We start from the raw sequence: 20,461 nt of genomic DNA, 5'->3' as shown, positions 1-20,461 counted from the left end.
CTCTCCAACAAATTCTAATGTTGGTCAATTATATAAGAATTAGGGTCAATTATTAATTTATTTGCATATAAATGTATAGCAAAAAATAAACATATATACTAATGCTATAGTGGAAGACACACAACTGGACAGCCGAGGTATAATAATCACGCAACATTCAAACATTGCACGAGATATATAAAAGTTACGAAACAAATTATATTATATAAATATAAATTTGAGTGCATTTATTGTATATGCCAGAAATTAGCTGGAAAGTTTTGTTTTTAGGGATGATGTACCAACTTGCACCCTGGAGAACAACACATTGTTGCTAGTTGCATGAAATAATGGTTTATTTTTATCATTTATTTTTATTTCTGGTTCTATTTTTCACTTAAATTTCTAAATAAAGATTGTGATACCTAATTCATACCTTTTGTTTGATCATTATTGATATAAATTATTCGTCAATTAATTTGATTTTTGGTTTGTAATCTGAAACGCAAAAGTGAACGAATTTTCCTTTCTCGGCGGTTAAAATGAAGAACGAAAGAAAGAAATAAATAAAAACACAATAATGAATTCTAATTGCAATTGCAAATAGAGTCCAGTCAGTGTTAGCTGTCAAAGTTTACATTTAACCTTTTTTTTTGGGCATATGCATTGAGTGAGAATATCAACACAGTGGTTGAATGCCAATCGAAAACATCCACAGATTAATGATTGTGAATCTAAAAAAGCAACGCTCAAAAAAAAAAAAAAGGACAATGAAACACCAAGTAAAATCAAATCAGGAACAGGCAATTCACCAATCCTGTCAAATGAGTTTTTCTATTTATGATTTTCCTATATTCTCAAAAACAAGTTAAATATATTGGCAATACATACGTATATATATGCCAGCCCAGACAGCAAATCTCCAGCTTGTGGGGATTTTCACAAATGATCTGTGATTTTCTTTTTTATTTTTTATTTTATGTTTTTACAAATCATGATGTGTATTAGAACGACAGAGCGTAAATTGATTTTACGAGCCGAGCAGTTTCTTCCATCTAGCGTAGCCCAAGACAAGCAAGAAAAGCAGTAGAGAAGCTGCTGTGAGGACTCCGACAAAGAGCTCGAAAATACCTTCTGTTTCGTACAAAGTACACGGGATGTTCATGCCAAACATACTGGCAATCAAAGTCTCGACCGCTATGGCAAACGAGGCGATCGTCAATGTCAATTGGAGCTGAATGAGCTCGTTTCGTTGGTTGTCGAGTTGGATGTTGACATAGTCTTCCGTGTCATCGATGTACTCTCGCACCTGCAAAACCAACTCTCCGTTAATTACGACACACATTTCAGCCATGTAAACGTAACGACATGTCTCTATAGATCGCAGTTTTTCAGGTGCACGTAAATAAGTGAAAGCCTTGGTTTAGTCTAAGGTGTGGCCTATTATCGAAATCTGAGAGACATTCGGTTCACATCTCGATTATAGCATTTTTTTTTTTTGGTTTAAATATTTACTCGGGCTCGGACTGTTAACGGGGTTACATTTTACCTGTTTATGGATTACCCATCCCATTTAAACCGGTTAACGGGGAGGTAATTTCGGTAAACATTGCATCCCTACATGTTACATCCTTCTCTTGTGGGACTATCTTACACTACTTTCATCCAAATTATAAAGGCACTTTAGACAAACACGGAGGGAAAATAAAAAGTGCTCGTTTTGAAGAGCAACCCTTTGCACAAACAATTCCATACAAACAAGCTTGAAGTCCGGTATTGAATTTCAACATTCTGAGTTTGTTTGTCAACAGTGATTAATCAGTTTTGTATCAACTACGACTAACAAATATACTATAAGCCTAAGCAGGAGATCATAAAGCCTTCCAAAAAGTGCCAACTTAATTTCAAACCTATCAACATAAGTGAAATCAGCACGAAAAAAGTTATTGTAGAGCGAGGAGAATCAGAGGACTCATCTATGCCATATATTTGTTTTGACTTCAAAGTTATAGGAAACGGTAACGTGACACTTACAGATAATATCTTGTTACGGGTCCCATCAAGTTGCATAAAATACGCCTCGAGTAACATCTCTAGATCTTCAACATCATTATCATCCAAATGGTTACTCAACATACTCCCACTCCTTTTAGAACTGGCCCGAGAAAGATGAGATAAAATGGCGGGGAAGCTATTAGAACCAGAAGCTCCTAGCAAAGCTTCGGATTGCTGATTCTGAATCCACTTCCTAGTCAAGTACAAATGAGCCATATCTTCATTGTCGTCCAATAGATGTTCAATTTCATCCCTCACCTAATAATTACAAAATTGACAATTTTCATTACAAGAAATACGACATATTGGGATTTGTGAGGTTCAGTGGAGCATCAAAATACCATGTTTTTTTTTAATTCAGTAGACAACAGGCAACCGTTATCTTCATATTCTACTACCTTTTCTTTCATTACGTTTGATTCCTAGGTTCACAAAATATATTTAAATGTTTTTTTTTTTCCTTTCTCAGCATTTCCAGTAGATAACTATGGTTTTTCTCCTCTCTAACATCTAATCCTTTGCTTTTGAAACTCAAACCAAATCGCGGTCTTATACACTATAAACTTGGCCAAGCATATCAGATAGGACTTTGGACAATGAAATAATTAGTTAACTATTAGGGTCAGAATTAGTTATTTTAGTGTTGTAATTCTATAAATAGAGGCTGGGTATATGCTTAGCCTTTTAGGGAGAGTTTCAGGTATCTCGAATACCCAGGTTTATCTGGTGTCTCTATCATTTATGAAAGGAATTCGAAGGTTCTTATCACTATCATACAAGAGCATGAGCAGCTATAATTCAGGAGAAAAACAAAGTATTCGAAGAAATACAAGATTATACCTTTTGTACTCGCGCGAGCAAACGCGTAAGATTGCTTTTCAAGCTCCGCACGAGCTCGAGATTCTTAGTGCTGACGTTCCTCGCAAGCTCGTCCAGAACAGGGTAAGCCTCTCTCTCGAGATCTGCAACATTCAAGTCCAAATACGTACAGACAGTTTCTAAAGCGATCTCGAGAACCCGAAACTCGAACGGAAGCTCGCTCTGAAGACCCTCTGTGGTCAAGTCTTGCATTTCGTTCTCTTGCTCGTCTAAAGGGCTCGGTCCATTGGCCGAGCTTCTGTGAGGAAGTTGAAGCCTTAGCTGATCCACAAACGGAAGAACCTCGTGACGAGTCGGATCAAGAACCAACACTTCCTCGGCCGTTACTATCGCCTTGATGAATTCTAGGTTAACCACCATAGCCTTCTCTCTGGCTGAAAAAAAAAAATAGAGATGTAAAGAAATAAACTTTACTCATACAATTGCTACGATAAGCTGAGATTGGTATTTAATCAGTTCATACTATGACGTTCATACATATTTTACATTAGCATTTCTTCTACGATAACCTGATTTCTTATCTTGTGAACACAATTCCGAGATAATTAGAAAGCAAGAAGAAGCAAGTACCGAATATATGTAGAGAAATACACTTAACTCATACAATTAATACGATAAGCTGAGACAAGTATCCAATCAATTCATACCATGACGATCATATATACTTTAATTAGCATTTCTTCTACGATAACCAAATTTCTTATCCTATGAACTCAATTCAGGGATTATTAGAGAGCAAGAAGAAGCAAGTACCGAGGATATTAGAGGAGTGAGAGAATATAGGACCGAGAATTCGAAGGTCTCGAGCGGGAATGGAAGCTCGGCGAATGATTGTGGTCTTATCGCACTCGACGACCTCCGAATCGCCGGAGCGATCGAACCTCATCCATAGCCGAGCTCCGGCGGCCTTCTTCTTACCCTTCCCGGCGGCAGCAGCGGCTGCGGCAGCGGATACCAGGCTGTTCCCGGCCGGAGGAGACGGAGGAGGAAGAGGAGGAGAATCGGCGGATGACTTCTTGATCCGGCGGCGAGCGGTGGTTCGCCGGAAGGATAATGGATTCTTTCCCATGGCTCTCTGCGAGGATTGTGATTGGAATTAGGGTTTTCGAGTCAGATAAGCCATGGATGTGAGTGGAATTACTCGTCGTCTTCTTCTGATGATTCTGGTTCTGCCATAAACGCAAAACACTCCCCAGGTTGGGGATTCCAAATATAAAAATAAAAAGGAAATTATTAGTTGATGATATTTTACTTTTAAGTAAATAAATCAAAAAACGACAGTAAAAGGAATTGCACCAAAAACGACAATAAAGTAATTAAACAAAAACGACAAAATTAATTAAACCTAAAAACGACAACAAAAATAATCAAACCAAAACACGACCACAGTGGGAGTCGAACCCACGACCTTCTGATCCGAAGTCAGACGCGCTAATCCACTGCGCTATGCGGTCAATTTGATATTCAACCTAGAGAAAATATATAAATTAAACATTATTACATACCTTATCCAAAGAATATAGAATTAAAATGTGTGATTGTTGAGCTGATTGAGATTGTGTAATCTTGGCATAGCGTATTTTAAATACCGACTTTTTTCTTTTCATGACTTTTACCAAGATGAACGTCTACGATTCATATGGAGTGTAATCTTTGCATAGAGAATTTTAATTTGTACTTTAAAATAACTGCGTGCGATTGAAAACATTGGATGTAAACTTACGAGTTGGAAAACAAGACTTGCCATCATCCAGTGCAAGATTAGTTTGATATTATTTCAATCTGTGATCAATTTTTGTGCTTTACGAAAAATAAAAAATAAAAGAATTGTTTAGTGATCTACGTATCAACATTTTGAATTATAGAACATTGTTACTAAATATTAATATATGCATTTATATTTCCCATAATCTTGTGTATTTTCTTTAGTTATGTGGTCAAAGCATCGGGCAGAGTGGTGGGTGTGCCGAGAACTTTGCCTCCAACATCTGGGAATAATTCGAAGCCTTTCAAGGAAGTAAGTTTCCCATCTCGACTTACACGAATCGGATATTGCATCAAATTCCCGATCATCGTCGCATTCTCAGTGTCAGACTCAGCCACGTAAGCTCGCCAGTTGTTTCTGGCGAGCTTTGTGACATGTCTTATACATTTCAAAGTTTGTGGCTCGCGATAAGTTTCATCGACCCCACCAAGGTGCTCTGCCCATAGAGACATTCGGTATCCGTACACCTATCAAATAAGTCCATAAAAAAAAACTAAGAAATCAGGTAATGTCCATAAATATTAATTAGTTTATGATCAATGACATGATAGCTTGAAAAGATAAATTGTGTGAAACCTTTCCACAAGGATGAGAATTTTCTCGTGCCCAAGTGTGGTACGGTTGGTACGAACCCATGGCGATTTCGGTGTCCCTCGAACCATCCAATGATCTCTGATTAATGTTCGCGGATCCCATGATCACGTACTCGTCATCAACTATCATCCCTTTCGCGTGAACATAAATCATAAATCGACGCGACTTTTGAACCGATGCCTTCGAATTCAATACATAAATTAATCTAGTCACACACTAAAATTTACGCTTAAGTACAAAATTAATAAGATTTTTTTATATACCAAAACTCGATTATCGGTTGGTTGATTTGGAAGAGGTGAAGTTTGTGAAGATTGAGGCTCTTTTTTGCCAAGGCAAAAAAAATTGAGAAAATCTTGGGGATGGTACACTTCGGATAGGCCTTCATTTTGAATGGCATGTGCAATTACATGGTACATCATAGACATTGTTTGTCCCTGTTTATGGTCATACATCACTATATATACATATATATATATATATGTATATATATTTTGGTGTAAATTCATAAAAATTCAATAGTCAATACCTGCCAGAAGAGAATCTCTTGAACGGCGGCGCTAGTTGGGACACCCTCGGGCCACATTGGAATCACCACGTACGCCGAGAAGCGTTCATTTGCTCGTATTTTGTTTGCGATTTTTAAAGCCAATTCCATAGGCACCAAATTATCAGCACCTGAAATTAATGTCACACAAAAAAAAAAAATTAATTCAAAAAATAATAACACGAGTAAGCCCATGCTTCCTTATTCACCTGCATTTTTGTATGAAGGCCAAAAAAATGAAGATCCAACAAAATATTGGTTCTCTATGTATATGAAATGTTGCGCCGATCGAATTGCCTTGACATAAGCTGTGTGAATGCTTTTATCCACGATCAAATTCTTTCCACCCATAAGGTTCTACAGGAAGAGTATTGAAAAGAAAAAAAAAAAATCATCCTAGGCTAATAACTAAAAAAAATCAAAACTTTAGCAGTCGTATATAATCTTCTCTCGATCCAAACACGTTAAATACCTTGGCCTCGGATTCGACAATTCCCTTTGGAAATCCCTTCACCGATCCAGAATCGATTGACCGAAATATCTATTTGCAACAAAAAAAAAGGAAGAAAAAAATAAATTCATGAGTGGTGAAAAAAAAATGAAAGTTACAAAGCGTAACATGCTCTCTTCTGTTTACCTGAACGTGCCAATTTTCGGGATCATCTTCGGAGCGAACGAAAACGTTTTGATCGCCAACAGGGCCCGAAGTAGGGGTGAGGATCCACGAAATCCGATCAACCTTCAACAACGCATCATCGTTCCAATACCGGATTTTCTTGAGCCTTAAGTCACGCCACTTGGCTTTTCTCCATCGTTGCTCGAAATTCGTCAACAAGTCGTAAGCCGCGGGGCCATCAATCTTGCAGTGCAAGTCATGCCACGGTTGCCTTGGCCCACAAGCATTGCTCTACAACAATCAAGTTTTTTTTTTAGTATTAAAACGCAATTGCAATTTTAGTTATAATGATTCAAAATTAATTATAAGAGATTAATGCTTATACCGGTAATGTAGGGTTGTGGAAATCGTTCTCGAAAACGGTGTCAAGGTCGCGAAATAGCCTATGCTCGGGCGTGTCGTATCTTCCATCGCATAAATCTAAACCCCCGATGAAAGCGGTTATTTTTCGGTTGTTTCCACTGGCTTGAGAGTCGACGAGTACACACTTTTGGTGATGGGTAAAAAGCGTTCCAACGACCTGGGCTAGAGTAATTTTTTTTTTCCCACACCGGTGAAAGAATTTAGAAAATGACTTGTAATATTTAGTTTTGAAAGAAAAAGAAAAAAAAAAAATGGAATAATAATTCACACAATTGTCTCATACTTGTTGCTTGAATATGCTAAGCTTATTGCTAGCATAACGAGGGCAAAGCACACAATGGACACTAGAATGCTTAAAAAATCTCTTGGTTTCTTCATCATGGGTTTGCATAACACCTTCCTGGATAATGAACAAGAAGATTAAGAGACTTAACAGATAAATCAATCAATACGTACTTTTGTTTCATTTTACATGGATAATATAAAAAGAAAATAAAATTAATCTTACCCCCCTAATATCAATATTTTTCTACTAGTCTCATTTGTTAGCTTGGGAGCTAAGTTAGATTTTAAAAATGCAATTGAAAAATGTACTCTCATAAATACCGTCTTGAACATAAATTTGTCGTGCGAAGTCTTGTCGTCCCAAATTTGCATAACTACTCGAACCCCTTCTTGGGACTTGTACTTGAGCAATTCTCCGAGGGTGAGTTCTCCCCCGGGAGGGAGCGGCTTCGTCGGCTCTCTCACGATCTTCACTCGGTGATAAATCGACCATCCGATTATGTAGACCAAATGGTGAGCCTCCAAAATCGCGTGGCAAATATCTTCCCAACACTTGCTTTGAGGGAAAAACGTCCCGTCTCCGAGCCGAATTTGGGGCAACATTCCATCTGGGACGTGAGCGTCTTGGTATAGCGTCACGTCCCCGCCTTTTCGTAGCGGAAAATAGGTATTAGGGACGCCTAAGAAGTCCGGCCCAATCCCGACCCCATTTTTATACAAAGGGTTGTCCAAAACCGGCCTAAATTGGATGGAAAGACGCAATTCCGGGTAGGGTTTCAAAGGGTTCCCGTGATGACCGATGATCGGGAACCAATCATTGATTTTCTTTCCCGAGACGAGCTTGTCCACCGAGATCTCGACCACCCCTATGTGCTCGGCCCCGAGGATATCGTTGTCTTTTACATGAAACTCCACTTCCCTAACGGGGTGAGCGACCGGGACCCTAAAATGCTCGTCCCATAAGGGGTTTTCGCAATTCGGGATCACCCGGGTTTGAGCCACCGTGGCTCCGGCCAAGCACACCGACACGTAAGGGTCGCTAGTGATGATCGAGGATTTCCCCGACCGCGTTTTGGGCCACTTTACAAAAGGTGGCCCGGGAAAAGACGCGGGCCCGAATATGGTGAAGCATCGCCGAACACGCTCGGAAGCCAAGTCCATGTTCGGGAGCGACTTGGCTTCCAAGATCCACAAATCAAGCTCTCCATGCAAGAATGTGAAGCCTTTCGAAGCCTCGATCGATCTACGCGGAGACTTGTTGACGTCGCTTCGCATCATTTTTGGACCAATTACGTAATTAGACAAATTTGTGGTTTAAAAGTACATCTCTATGAGCATCTTAAACCGTGCACATGGATTGACCATTGACGTTTGGCTTTCCTGCTAATTTAGCACACGTAGTTGAGCTTTAGGAGATTAATATTTCAAAGGAGATAATCTATGCAAGAATGGTAAATTAATCCAAAATAATGATGTAAGGACGACGAAAAGAAAACTATATTGATATACAAAAAAAAAATTACCCGGATCGATCGGTTTCCATCAAGGATTCTTGATAAATCTCAAGACAAATCCAAGGAAAGGTTATGAAAATTATATATAACAATAATGAGGTGAGGTCTTCAAATTAATCGAAGAAGACGGATTTAATATTAATTATTAAATGATAATAAGGAGAGAGAGAAAAACGTTGAGAGAGTATTGTTAGAGAAGGGAATTAAAGTGGCGGGAAATAAGGAAATGAGTGGAAGCCATTGGTCCTTGTTATGGTTTGTGCCACATAAAACGGTTCTTCTTCTAAAAAGAAAATTTCCATATTCTCTGGTTTTGAACTTCGATCAAATGGTCTTGATGTGCTCACCAATTTACTCTAGGAGTTTTTTTCTTGCTTAATTACTGCTAAAACTTACTTTTATGCCGTTAAAATTCATGCTTGATAGGTTTTGGTTTAGTCTATGCTTGTTTTAGATTTTAAGTTGTGTGAAGTTGTGTTCTGGTTTGATTCGAGAATAAAGGTTTAAAACATGTGTTTTTATTTATTTGTATATACTCATTAATATAAAAAAAAATGAAAGATTAATGAGGAACTTATTTTGAAACATGTTTTAATCTAGATTTGTATAAGAGAATGGTTAGCCATGATTTTAAATATAAAGAACAGATCTGAGAATAATTTTATATGATTGTTTATATGTTATTTAAAAGTAGATCAGGAGCGAGTAAAAAAATTATTTGGGGGTGGAGTTGCTAGTTATGGATTAAGAAAAAGAGAAATAATAAATTGGAAAGAAAATTGAAAGAAATTCAAAAGATAGTGCAGTATAGGTTTGAAACATTGACTAAAATAAAATTAAATTGACGTATTTCAAGTGGTTTAGTTAATTATTTTTTATTTTTAATATTCGTTTGATGTTTATATTTACGAGTTGAAGGTCACAAAAATCATGACCTTACATTCACGGCTAGACTTAATAATCTAAACTGTAGTAGTTGCCGCTAGCTTGAGTTAAAGAGTTGGGAGTTTGTTTGGGTAATTAAGGTGATGAAATATTATGGTAATAACCTAAACGATATATTAAGATTAAATATATAGAGAATTAAGAGAAAATAATAAAAAATGTGTGAAAAAATGAAAGTAATAAAATATTACACCTCGTTGAACCGAATATGGGGTCGTTAATTTTACCCAGATGATATTAATAATTACAAAAATAAAAAATAAAAAAATGTATAACTTGTCTTTCTAATTGTAACTGTACTCTCTCACGTGAAATGCACGTGTGTGTATATATATGAGACGATCATCATCATCAATGCTCAATCAACGACATCATGATTAACCCATTATTGGGTGTGGACCCCACAACCCGAACCCGAGCCCGAGCCCACGTGATTCTGTCTCTCTCCTCTTCCACGTGGGACCCACAACAACAGGTTGTAGTAAATGCGGTTTCTTGACCCTCCAATCTTTGGCAGCTTAGATTTTTTTTCGTGTGGGTTCCACCGTTGTTACGGTGGGTCAGCACACACACAGAGACAGGACTCTCTGAACCAAAACTGAACTCTCTCTCTCTCTCCTTCCCCTCGATACACGGGCTTTATTTACTTTATTATTATAATCTTTGCAAATGAAATTCCCGATCCGACGGTCACGCTGACACCGACATTTCCGATCGAGCGATTGCATCATCTGGACCGTCCGATTCGTTCCTCGGACGGCTCTGATTGGATTTTTCCCGAATCGCCGTTTTTCCCATGACGTGTTTTACGGAAGATCAACATTTTGGGATGCCCTAGTCAGTGTACTCACTATGCACTTGACTATTATAATAGTATTATATAAAAAATATTATAATTTTATTATTTCAAGTATTACAATTACTACAAGAATCCTCACTAATATGATTTCCTATTTTTTTTTCTTCTCAAAACCCTAATAGAGAGGCGTGCATTTAGGTGCTGATTGATATGAAGTCAAACCTTTTTATGTTCTTAAATTGAAAAAATTAGTAGAGAATTAATAAACTCACTACCCTGTTATTCTCATTCCCAATGAACAAATAAATAAACAATCAATAGCTATAATTAGTAAATATACTAGTTTTAATTTTAACAGTTATTTGTCGTAGTAGCTTGAGAGTTGAGACCGATGTATTACATCTTTTTGAAATAATGGTCATTAGGAATGTAATTAAATTTTGTATGCTGTTTATTTTATTTATCTATTTTTTAGAAGGCAACTGTTGTTGATTTAAAAGTACATACATGAATGAAGTTCAAATATATTATACGCCTAAAAGCTTTCTTATTCTTTTTTAAACTTTTTTTTTTCTGTTATTACTACTTATTAGACAAGACACTCTTTTCTTTTATAGTCAGGTGTTTTGACTTGATTAGGTCAAGTATATATCGGGATTATAATTGAAAGAGTCAAATAAATAAAATACTTAAAAATAAAAGTGGTTAATTTTTTTGAAATAAACATTGCGCAGTGGTTCTAGGATACAAAAATTCTCTCAAGTCTTAATAACAAGCTTCTTTAAGTTTGACCAGTATATCAACTATTTATATCTAGTTGGCTCTACTAACGATAAGACATGACTTGGTATCATATAGCCATGACTGAGATCTACTTTCAAAGTGGTACTGTTGGTGTGAAGCTTTGGAAATTACAATATACAACTGGTTTTTTTTTTTTTTTATAAATATTTGAAAATATATAGATGTATGTGCAGATATAACGTACACAATAATAGTACATATAACAGCAAAAACATGAAAATGAGCACACTAGTTTTAAGTAAGTATATATATATATACGTATATGTTATAAAAAAAAAAGTATATATATACATTATATTATATAAAAAAAGTATATATATATACATTATATATATATATATATATATATTTCTACAAGGCTGAGCCAGAATTTACAGTCTCGGGTAAGTTTGATTAAAATAAGTTATTCTAAATTTTAGCTGTAAGAAAAAATTATTCAGTTGAAGAATATATGAAAAGAAATCATATAGTTTTGAGCTAAATATATATACATATGTATGTTTATAAATGAGATAAAGTTTGAGTAAAAATTTGAATTTTCAGAACTTCAGAGCTCCACATCTATATGCAACACACACACACACACACACACACACACATATATATATATATATATATATATATATATATATATATATATATATAAGTAATCATGTAAGCACATATAAATAACTTTAATAGCTTCATGCATTTGCACATATAAATATATGAATAATTTTATTTAAATATATATTACGTAAAACTAGTACGTAATAATAGCAAAAACATAATCATGTATAATCAGCACACTAACATTATGTATATAATTATATAAAAGTACATATTAATGAAACTTAACGTTAATAACTTTATGGATGCATATATACACGTACATATGTATATTATATACATATCACCGCAAAGGACGATATAGTAATGATATTTTGAAAGGTCGTGAATGATACCGTGGATATGTATGTTTGATAAAAAGGAGTTGTTGGACCATATACATGGATGACTTAATGAATTGGTCCAAATCAGGAAAAACTTAATTTGATGGGTCGATTCTGTCTATCGAAGTTGGTCATCTTAACGCATACCTACTTTCATCGCATGTACTTGTCTCTCTTTGGTCGGGATTTTATATAAATTTTCTTTTCTTTTTGTTTCATTTGTGTTTGATCTCTCCGTAATTTAAGACATTAGTTATGAATCTATCTTGTGTTTGTCAGATATACGTGATCAACTTGAACGCCGGTAATTTAGGAAATATTTGGCATATATAGATACATGGTCCCTGATCGTATATAAACAAACATCTGTGCATCCCAAATGATTATTGAGTATTTTTATTAATTTTAATTGAATACTTCAAAAAAAATATTCAGGCAATTGTGAGTGAAACTAAATGTTGATTAATTAAATTTCGAAAATACGTCGTTAGAAATTGAGCAGGTAATCTTTGTGTGGTGGAGGAATAAAAAAGACATCCTTTTTATCTGCCGAGTTTATGGTTGAATATCGGGCCCTTATAAATCGCCTTTGCTTTTTTCAAATCCACAAACTCTACTGATTATAAATATGCCCCATATAATTAAAATTTGTAAGCCACGCCAAACAACTGTTTAAACTAATGTTGACATTAACACAAAAAACGTCAAAGTGGTTCTTCGCCAAGTTAGTTGTGAGATATGAGCTCAACACCGTCAAGGTTCGGAAGATGGTGGAATATTCGTAGTTTCACAACAAACAGAAATTTTTTCCACATATCTTAAAAAAATATGACATTAATTAATTGTAATTTGAATACCGTTAGGTGGTCGGATTTCTTAATGGTACGCTTTGTTGAGCTTATGCGTCTCAATGTATTTCAAAGGCACTACTTCCTGATCTCTCCATTCTTTAGCGAGGCCTCTTTATACGTGTGTGTGTGTATATATATATATATATTAAAAAAATTACCTTGATATGATTACACGCATACGTATAAAAGTTTAAATTACAATAAAAGTAGGAGTATCTGGGCTTGGGCTAGTGGAAAATATTTATTTAACTTTTATCCTTGCAATTACGGTAAGAAAAGTGCACAGCTCTTTCTTACGTTATATTAAGATATATGAATACATATATATATATATATATATATATATATATATATTTATCAGAGCTTGATCAGTAAATGAAAAGGAAAATAAATTAAATAATATATGTTTAGTCGTTGTCAACATAAATGGACACGAAATATTGACTACATGGAAATGTCGCGATAGATAAATTGGAATATGGGAGATTTTGAAAGGTATATATAACTGAACGAAAGATTAAAAAAAGAAAAAGAAACAAGAAAAATATGAATTGCAGATATTCACTGGTCCGGTATATAAAAAGTCAACTTTAATTGTTATTATTATTAGAATACAGAGAATTGTTAAAAAGGCACATATAGTCGATTTGACTTGAGCTATCCTTTCACTTAAGTTATATTATTTATATATTGATTTATGCATTGCATAATTTAGCTAATTTAATGTCACATGCAACTACCGGAATCCTTATGGTAAAAATAATATAATATATAGGTTTTTAAAATGATATAAAAATATGGAACCACTCTGCTTATCTATTAAATGACTAAAATATCGTCACAGTCAAAATGACGTATTTTTTTAGCTAAATATAAAAATATTATGACAGCTGAAAAGTAGGTTGATTACTTGAGTGTCTCTCATAAATTAATTAATAAACAAACTATATGGTATTATATAAATTTAAAAAGTTGTCAAGTACGTAGACATAAACTATAGGAAAATACGTTGATAATAAAAATAATGGGAAAAATCACCCTGGACGTGCGGGTTTATGATACGGTACAGAAGGCAGTTCTAAAGTAAGAATAGAGAAAGTCTAAAAATAATAAGGTAATGATGAAAGAATCGCATTTATAACAAAGACACAGACCTTTCTGTGTGTTTCTAATCTGTAACACCCAAGCTATTTAATTCGCAAGTAAATAAATATAATTAAATATAGTCGACGAGTCACCAGTTATGACTTTCTTTGTCTTGTTATGCGTTTTGACCGTTTGGCAAACACAACTTATGGTAGCAGGTAACGGGTCGGTTGGATCACCGGAAACAACAGGTCAAACTACTTGCTCCACTAAAAATTGTAAAAAAATGATGAAGCTTTTGTTTTTTTAAGTCCATATTGACATAAAAAAAAAACCTTGCTGTAAATAAAAACTTATGGAGATCTTCATTACAGTTTGAACAATGATACGATGCAGCCAATTATTTTTGTAATATATAATCCGAGAAATCGTATTAGGAATAGCGTACAAAATATTGATGTATCCTCTTATACATTTAGGAAAAACAATAAAATTATTTAATAAAAAATACAAATTTGAAAAGAAGCTCTTGTGGTTCCTAACATAGATTAATTGATAATTTGAAGTAGCTTAGATCGACTAATTTTTCTTGATGGGTAAACTGGGAACGTAACCATGTTGAAACGGGTTTTTTTATTTCTAACCCACGTTTGGTAAATTTTGCAATTTAGCTATTTACCGAAATTTACCGGTAAAAAATACCATATTTACCCTTATGCTTAATTGCATAAAACAATAGCCCAGTTTTGCCCGAATTGATATTAACAAAAATTTACACTGAGACGGTGACTAAATAGGAAAGTCAACTAAACATTTTAATAATGTGCATTAATAAAAAAACGCAAAAAGAAAGAATTACCGAAAATAACGTGAAAAAATTATGTGGTTACTTCTGCCTATCGTTAGTCAAAACGTGGGCTACAGTTTTTCCATTATTCAAGCCAAGGTTAAATTCGTAACTAACGTCTTACATAATTCTGGCACGTCATCAATTTGGACTAGAGTTGAAAATTGTGCGAAACGTGAGCTAGATTACAATTGCTACGTTTGAAGTGATTTAGATCGACTAATTTTTCTTGATAATTTCACATCACCTCAAAGTGAAGGTCGTGGGTTCAATACCCATTCGCAACAAAAATGCCTTAAAATAATGCTCTAGAGTTAAATAGTTTTTTTTTTAACTTAAACTGAAATAACCAATGTTTTAATAATATTTACTAATTACTTAATTTCTGATGCAATAATATAAAATTATCATTTTTTCCTCTTTATTTTGAAAAATAGATTAAATAAAAATAATTTATCTATATCTAAATACTCACTATCTCCCTCTATCTCTAATTATATTAAAATTTGATCAGTTTTATCCTTAATAAGTTTTCAACCCATAAAATATATATAAACGAATTGACAAGAGCCCTGCAGGCAAGTTCTAAGTGCAGATGAAAACGAATGAAATTTAAAACAAAGACATCAATTAAAGTTTAAAATAAACAAAAGATTCAACTCACAAATGTGAAAAGATAAATTGTAATAAATATTTTAAAAACGATATTCTTAACATTAAAATTTATTAAGACAGCCTCTAGTAAAGTTCAATGCATATATATATGAACTAACCCATAGATGAGTTTGACTAACATTTAATCACATATCTAATGCATATAAAAATTGCGGAATAGTTTTATGGATAAATAACTATTTTCACTTAAAATAAAAAAAAAAACAAAACATATTTGAATAATTATGCGTAATAATAGCTTTTTTTTTATTATTATAAAGGACACCCAACTTTTTCTTTCTTTTCAGAAACCAGAAAAGAGAAAACCTCTAAACAAGTTCTCTCTCTCTCTCTCTCTCTCTCTCTCTCTCTCTCTCTCTCTCTATAAAATGAAGAGAAGAGCATAGGTGCAACACAGTATAGTAGGGTTTCAGTTATTTGTGAGAAAACAATAGTCAATGTTGAGAGGAATGTTGGCTGGCTCGAGGCGGCTTTGCAATACATTTTATTCCATCCATAATCTTTTATTTATTCATCTTCTTCTTCTTCTTCTTCTTTCTTCTTCTTCTCTATTTCAAATGAAAGAAAGAAAAAGAAAAATAAACTCAGCAAGAGAGGCTTCGGACCAGGCTTCATTCCTCTCACAATAATTGATTATCACCATATTATTATATGTAATCACAACATTTATAATTATTATTACTATTTTTATGCATATTATGTGGGCTTTTTGAAGATGAGGATGAGAGGTATGTTGTCTGGCTCGAGGTCATATATAGAAGTGTGCTTCAATTTTGATCATCTATATATGTGTATATATATATATTATATATATATATATGTATATGTATGTGGTTTCAATTAGAAGTTACCCTAAATGATTCTCGGACCAGGCTTCATTCCTCTCAACCAATATTTTCTCTGAATTCCTTTTCGCTTCCAAGGTAAGTTTTTTCAATTCCCTCAGTGATAATTGTTTGATCGAGATTTTCTTTGGAAATAAAATATTTAGCTATTACAAATCTAATCATAATAATTGGTTGGTCATCTATGCTGATCATTTCAGGTTCACAAACGGTGTGACTTCTTCTTCTTTAGATCTCGCAAATATATATTTATATTATATATATATATGGTAATTTGGGTAGTGGTGGGTTGAGTATAATTGTCATGAACTTTCCATATCGAATGAATTTTCGTCATTATCTGGTTCTTCCATTGGCTTCTTCTCTCATACCCTTTTCTATACAAGCACGGTCCGTGATTGAAAAAGTGACCCAAAGAAATTACCATATATAATAATAATGCTGTCATAATTAATTACTGCTTTGACAATGTTCTCAACATTTTTTTTGCTGTTGCGTAATAGTATCTAGCAATATCTATGTATATATATATCGTTTGGACAAGAAAGAAAATCATCATTGTTCCATTTAGCCTATCGATGTTACGTTCTCTGCCTGAGAACTCAATCTATATATAGAAAGTTCTTCTAGCTGAAACCCTATTCTAGATTCAGACTGTATTTTAGCTTCTCATTTTTTTTTTCAAGTTCAATATATATCTTGCTCTTAAATTATGCTTTTGTTAAATAATATCAAAATTTTAGTACACATAATTAAAAATAATAAACTAAGGATTATTGTAAAGAAGGAATATGTATGAGTTAAATTTACAAGTTTCGTTAATCTATGTCGGATATATAATAATAATTGAGTGATGATATATATGTGGCTAGGGTTTTTTTTTGTTTTAAATAAATACTGGAGTTGAAATGAAACCTAACCGTAGAAGTTATTATGGTTTTGTTTTATAGCGTGTACTACTGAGAGTTGAAGATGCCATGCAGGCATTAATTGATACTGAGACAATATTGCAAATTAGTACACTATACATAGAAATTGATTGAATTGAATGAGTGAATTGACACAACCATGAAAAGATATTGATGCATAAATAAATAGATATATATATCAGATAAACTACTCAACAATTTACGAGAAAATAAAATATTAAAAAACCCTAGAATTTCTTTTCTATCTGAGGCAAAAAGACAATGATATCAGTGTATATATAGTCATAGATACACATATCATATCTATTTATTAGGTTTTCCATAGCTGTTGAATTCTCAGTTGCTATCCTTGGAAAATTTTTGCAGCTCTTATAACCATGATCTTTCATGTAGGAGTTATACTAGTACAGATTTTGCTATTGGTTTTGAAAAGGAAACATCACAAAAGTATGGAGAGAGAGAGAGAGAGTAAATAACGACGACCATCTGACAATTTCTAGGGAAATGAAACACATTGAGAGAGAGAGAGAGAGAGAGAGAGAGAGAGAGAGAGGAGTCTTGACTCTTGATTCATGCCAAACTAATTAATGGTTTTCTGTTGGCAGCTTTGTATTTTGTGTATGTCTATTTAATGGAACGCTTTAATTACTATATATCTATCCCATTGTACCCTCATATGCATCACTGTATACGTTTCGCAAAATGAACATATAATATATGCATATACTAGGGTTTCATTTTTCTTTTTTGAATATTAGCTATTTTTTAGATAATGGTAAATAACCAGTCAATCTCATGAATATATGGTGTTATTCAACTATAGATTTACAGCTTTAGTACTTTCTCACCCTTTCCCAAAATTGATTTCACCAAAAACTTTAAAACTTTTGAATTTCAAATTGTATGACGTCTATAATTAAATAAATAAATAATGGTAATAATAAAAAAGCACAAAACGAAATTAAAAAAATATAATATGATTGCTAATATGTTATTCCTGAGTCCTGACAAAACAATAATGGGTTTTCATGATCATGATGGATTATTGGAATTTCAGTACTATAAATCCTAACCTAAACTTTCAAACAAAATATCATTACTCAATCCTCTGGATATGTATAATGAGATAGATCAATTTACTGATTACGTGAGTAAAAAGTAGAGACGTGTAATTTGCTTTCAATCGCATTTGTCTTATCAGTTGTTGTGACGTTGTTTGAAATGGTTAGACGTTTGCCATGAAATATTTTCATCATAAATATTTATAAAATAATTATTAACTATCGTCTGTCCAAAAGTACTACTTAATGTACGTAATTCTCTTTCAATAATCTTAATGTCCTTTCATTACTTTCTTCTTCCCATTACCAGTCTTTGGCCAACGTTTACGACTCTTTCACGAAAATGTGTTTAAATTCATAAGATAGTGAATACATCAATGTTTTTGGATTCTTAACCTGATCCTATTATATATCCCACTTTGAGATTTTGAATACAGTTGTTGAATTTTCCTCAAAAGTACGTTGCATTTTTATTGTGTTTTCTTAATTAATCTACACAGGTTATTTTTCAAAACAAAAGTAATCTACACAGGGATCTCTTAGCTTTTTTATTGCTCCAAACGAATGACTCTTTAACTTATAATTCGGAGAGAGAGAGAGAGAGAGAGAGAGAGTTGAATGTTCAACTTAATTTTCCATGGCTTCGTCGTTGGTGTGAAAGCAGAAGAACACACACACACACATATATATATATATATATATACATTGATATTACAGTTCCGAGGAAACCATCCAATCGAATCAAAACTGCCTATGGATGAGAGAGACTCATTCACTCAACGATCAAGAGAGGCCGATAGCTCTGCCAGTGTGTCGATCGATGTCAAATGATAGATTGTTATTGAGGTTGAAGATCATCTTCAGTGAATACTCGGGTTCAGTCGTTTACCCAAGTCAAACGACTTGGTTTTGATCTAATAAGTCTTTTCGTTGTTAATACTTAAACGTTGTCGTTTGGTTTATTAAATGCAGTTAGTTAAAGTTAGTTATTATTGTTCTATTGTAAAAATGCATTTGTATTCGATCAAGTCTTTAATGAGAATACACACAGAGAATTCAATTTGAATTCTCAGATTCATCTTTCTCTGTCACTCTCTCTTTTCCTTTTGTTACCTTCGTCTTCTCTGATCGTCCGATCGTAACATGGTATCAGAGCTCATCCGTGAAATTCATGAAGATCGAGCTTGATTCATCTCCTCTCAGAATCCATGGCGTACGACTCGTACTCGAAGGTCAAAAGGAGCCGTTCTACCGTCACGGAACACGTGACCAAGCTAGCAGAAATAATCCTGATTGTTCTCGGATCGATCAATGCTTTTGACAGGTTGGGAATCGAAGACAGAAGCTCGGCGCCATTCAGCATTGAGGTCCATGATCCTATGCCACAACAAACGAACATGTAATCCTCTCCTTTAGTTCTTCAGTATTACAATGTCTACAATTGTTATAATTGTCGACAATTAGCACAACTGTAGACGTGTGATGTCTACTATTCTAACATATATATTTGCAGCGGTGATTGTGGAATGTTCATGATCAAGACTGTTGAGTTCGTGACACATGGCTTGGACTTGGCTGCGTTAAATCCTGCGCAGATGCAAGTATATAGGCAGAAGCTGACAATAGATTTCTATCATCACGGGGCAGTGAAACTTGCCACCAAATAAGACTCTGACGACGAATTCCCAACATCATTGGTTTAGATGACTTCTAATATCTTCTAATATTTATATTTGAATTCTTAAACTTATAATATTTATATTTGAATCCCTGAAACTGCTTAATATTTATATTTGTGTATGACTTTTTGTATAACTTGAATACTTGAAACTGTTTAATATGTATATTGAGACTATGTTTTATATTTGTGTATGGTTGTGTATGAATTGAATGCCTAAAACAGTCTCATAATTTTGTTCATTGATGTCTATAATTATGGTGATTGTAGACATTAATTATCTACAATTGTGATGATTGTAGACATTAACCGTCTACAATTGTGGTGATTGTAGACATACATATCGAAATTT

General features: G+C 33.9%; 2 protein-coding genes and 1 non-coding gene across 3 annotated transcripts; all 3 read right to left on the bottom strand.

The window, feature by feature from the left end:
- Window positions 1-786: 786 nt before the first annotated feature.
- Window positions 787-4,134, bottom strand: MGT6 (magnesium transporter 6). Its single transcript, XM_089624358.1, has 4 exons — window positions 3,667-4,134; window positions 2,875-3,287; window positions 2,014-2,292; window positions 787-1,288 (listed from the first exon to the last, which is right to left on the bottom strand). The coding sequence occupies exons 1-4, from the start codon at window positions 3,980-3,982 to the stop codon at window positions 1,010-1,012; spliced, it is 1,287 nt and encodes a 428-aa protein (XP_089480484.1). The 5' UTR covers window positions 3,983-4,134; the 3' UTR covers window positions 787-1,009.
- A 159-nt stretch (window positions 4,135-4,293) lies between these two features.
- Window positions 4,294-4,367, bottom strand: TRNAR-UCG (transfer RNA arginine (anticodon UCG)). The gene has a single exon. It is a non-coding gene; the product is annotated as a tRNA-Arg (tRNA).
- Window positions 4,368-4,842: 475 nt separating this feature from the next.
- On the bottom strand, window positions 4,843-8,421 carry LOC149386941 (phospholipase D delta-like). The gene is made up of 10 exons (XM_089624744.1): window positions 7,465-8,421; window positions 7,142-7,258; window positions 6,821-7,015; window positions 6,457-6,726; window positions 6,292-6,360; window positions 6,029-6,176; window positions 5,802-5,950; window positions 5,536-5,709; window positions 5,255-5,452; window positions 4,843-5,145 (listed from the first exon to the last, which is right to left on the bottom strand). The coding sequence occupies exons 1-10, from the start codon at window positions 8,419-8,421 to the stop codon at window positions 4,843-4,845; spliced, it is 2,580 nt and encodes an 859-aa protein (XP_089480870.1).
- Between the last annotated feature and the right edge of the window lie 12,040 nt (window positions 8,422-20,461).

This window comes from Urtica dioica, chromosome 8, assembly GCF_054948205.1.
Source record: "Urtica dioica subsp. dioica isolate 48M chromosome 8, U.dioica_male_clone48M_v1_H2, whole genome shotgun sequence".
In the NCBI taxonomy this organism is placed as follows: Eukaryota; Viridiplantae; Streptophyta; class Magnoliopsida; order Rosales; family Urticaceae; genus Urtica; species Urtica dioica.
The sequence above is the reverse complement of the archived record's forward strand: the minus strand, read 5'-3'. Positions and strand labels throughout refer to the sequence as shown.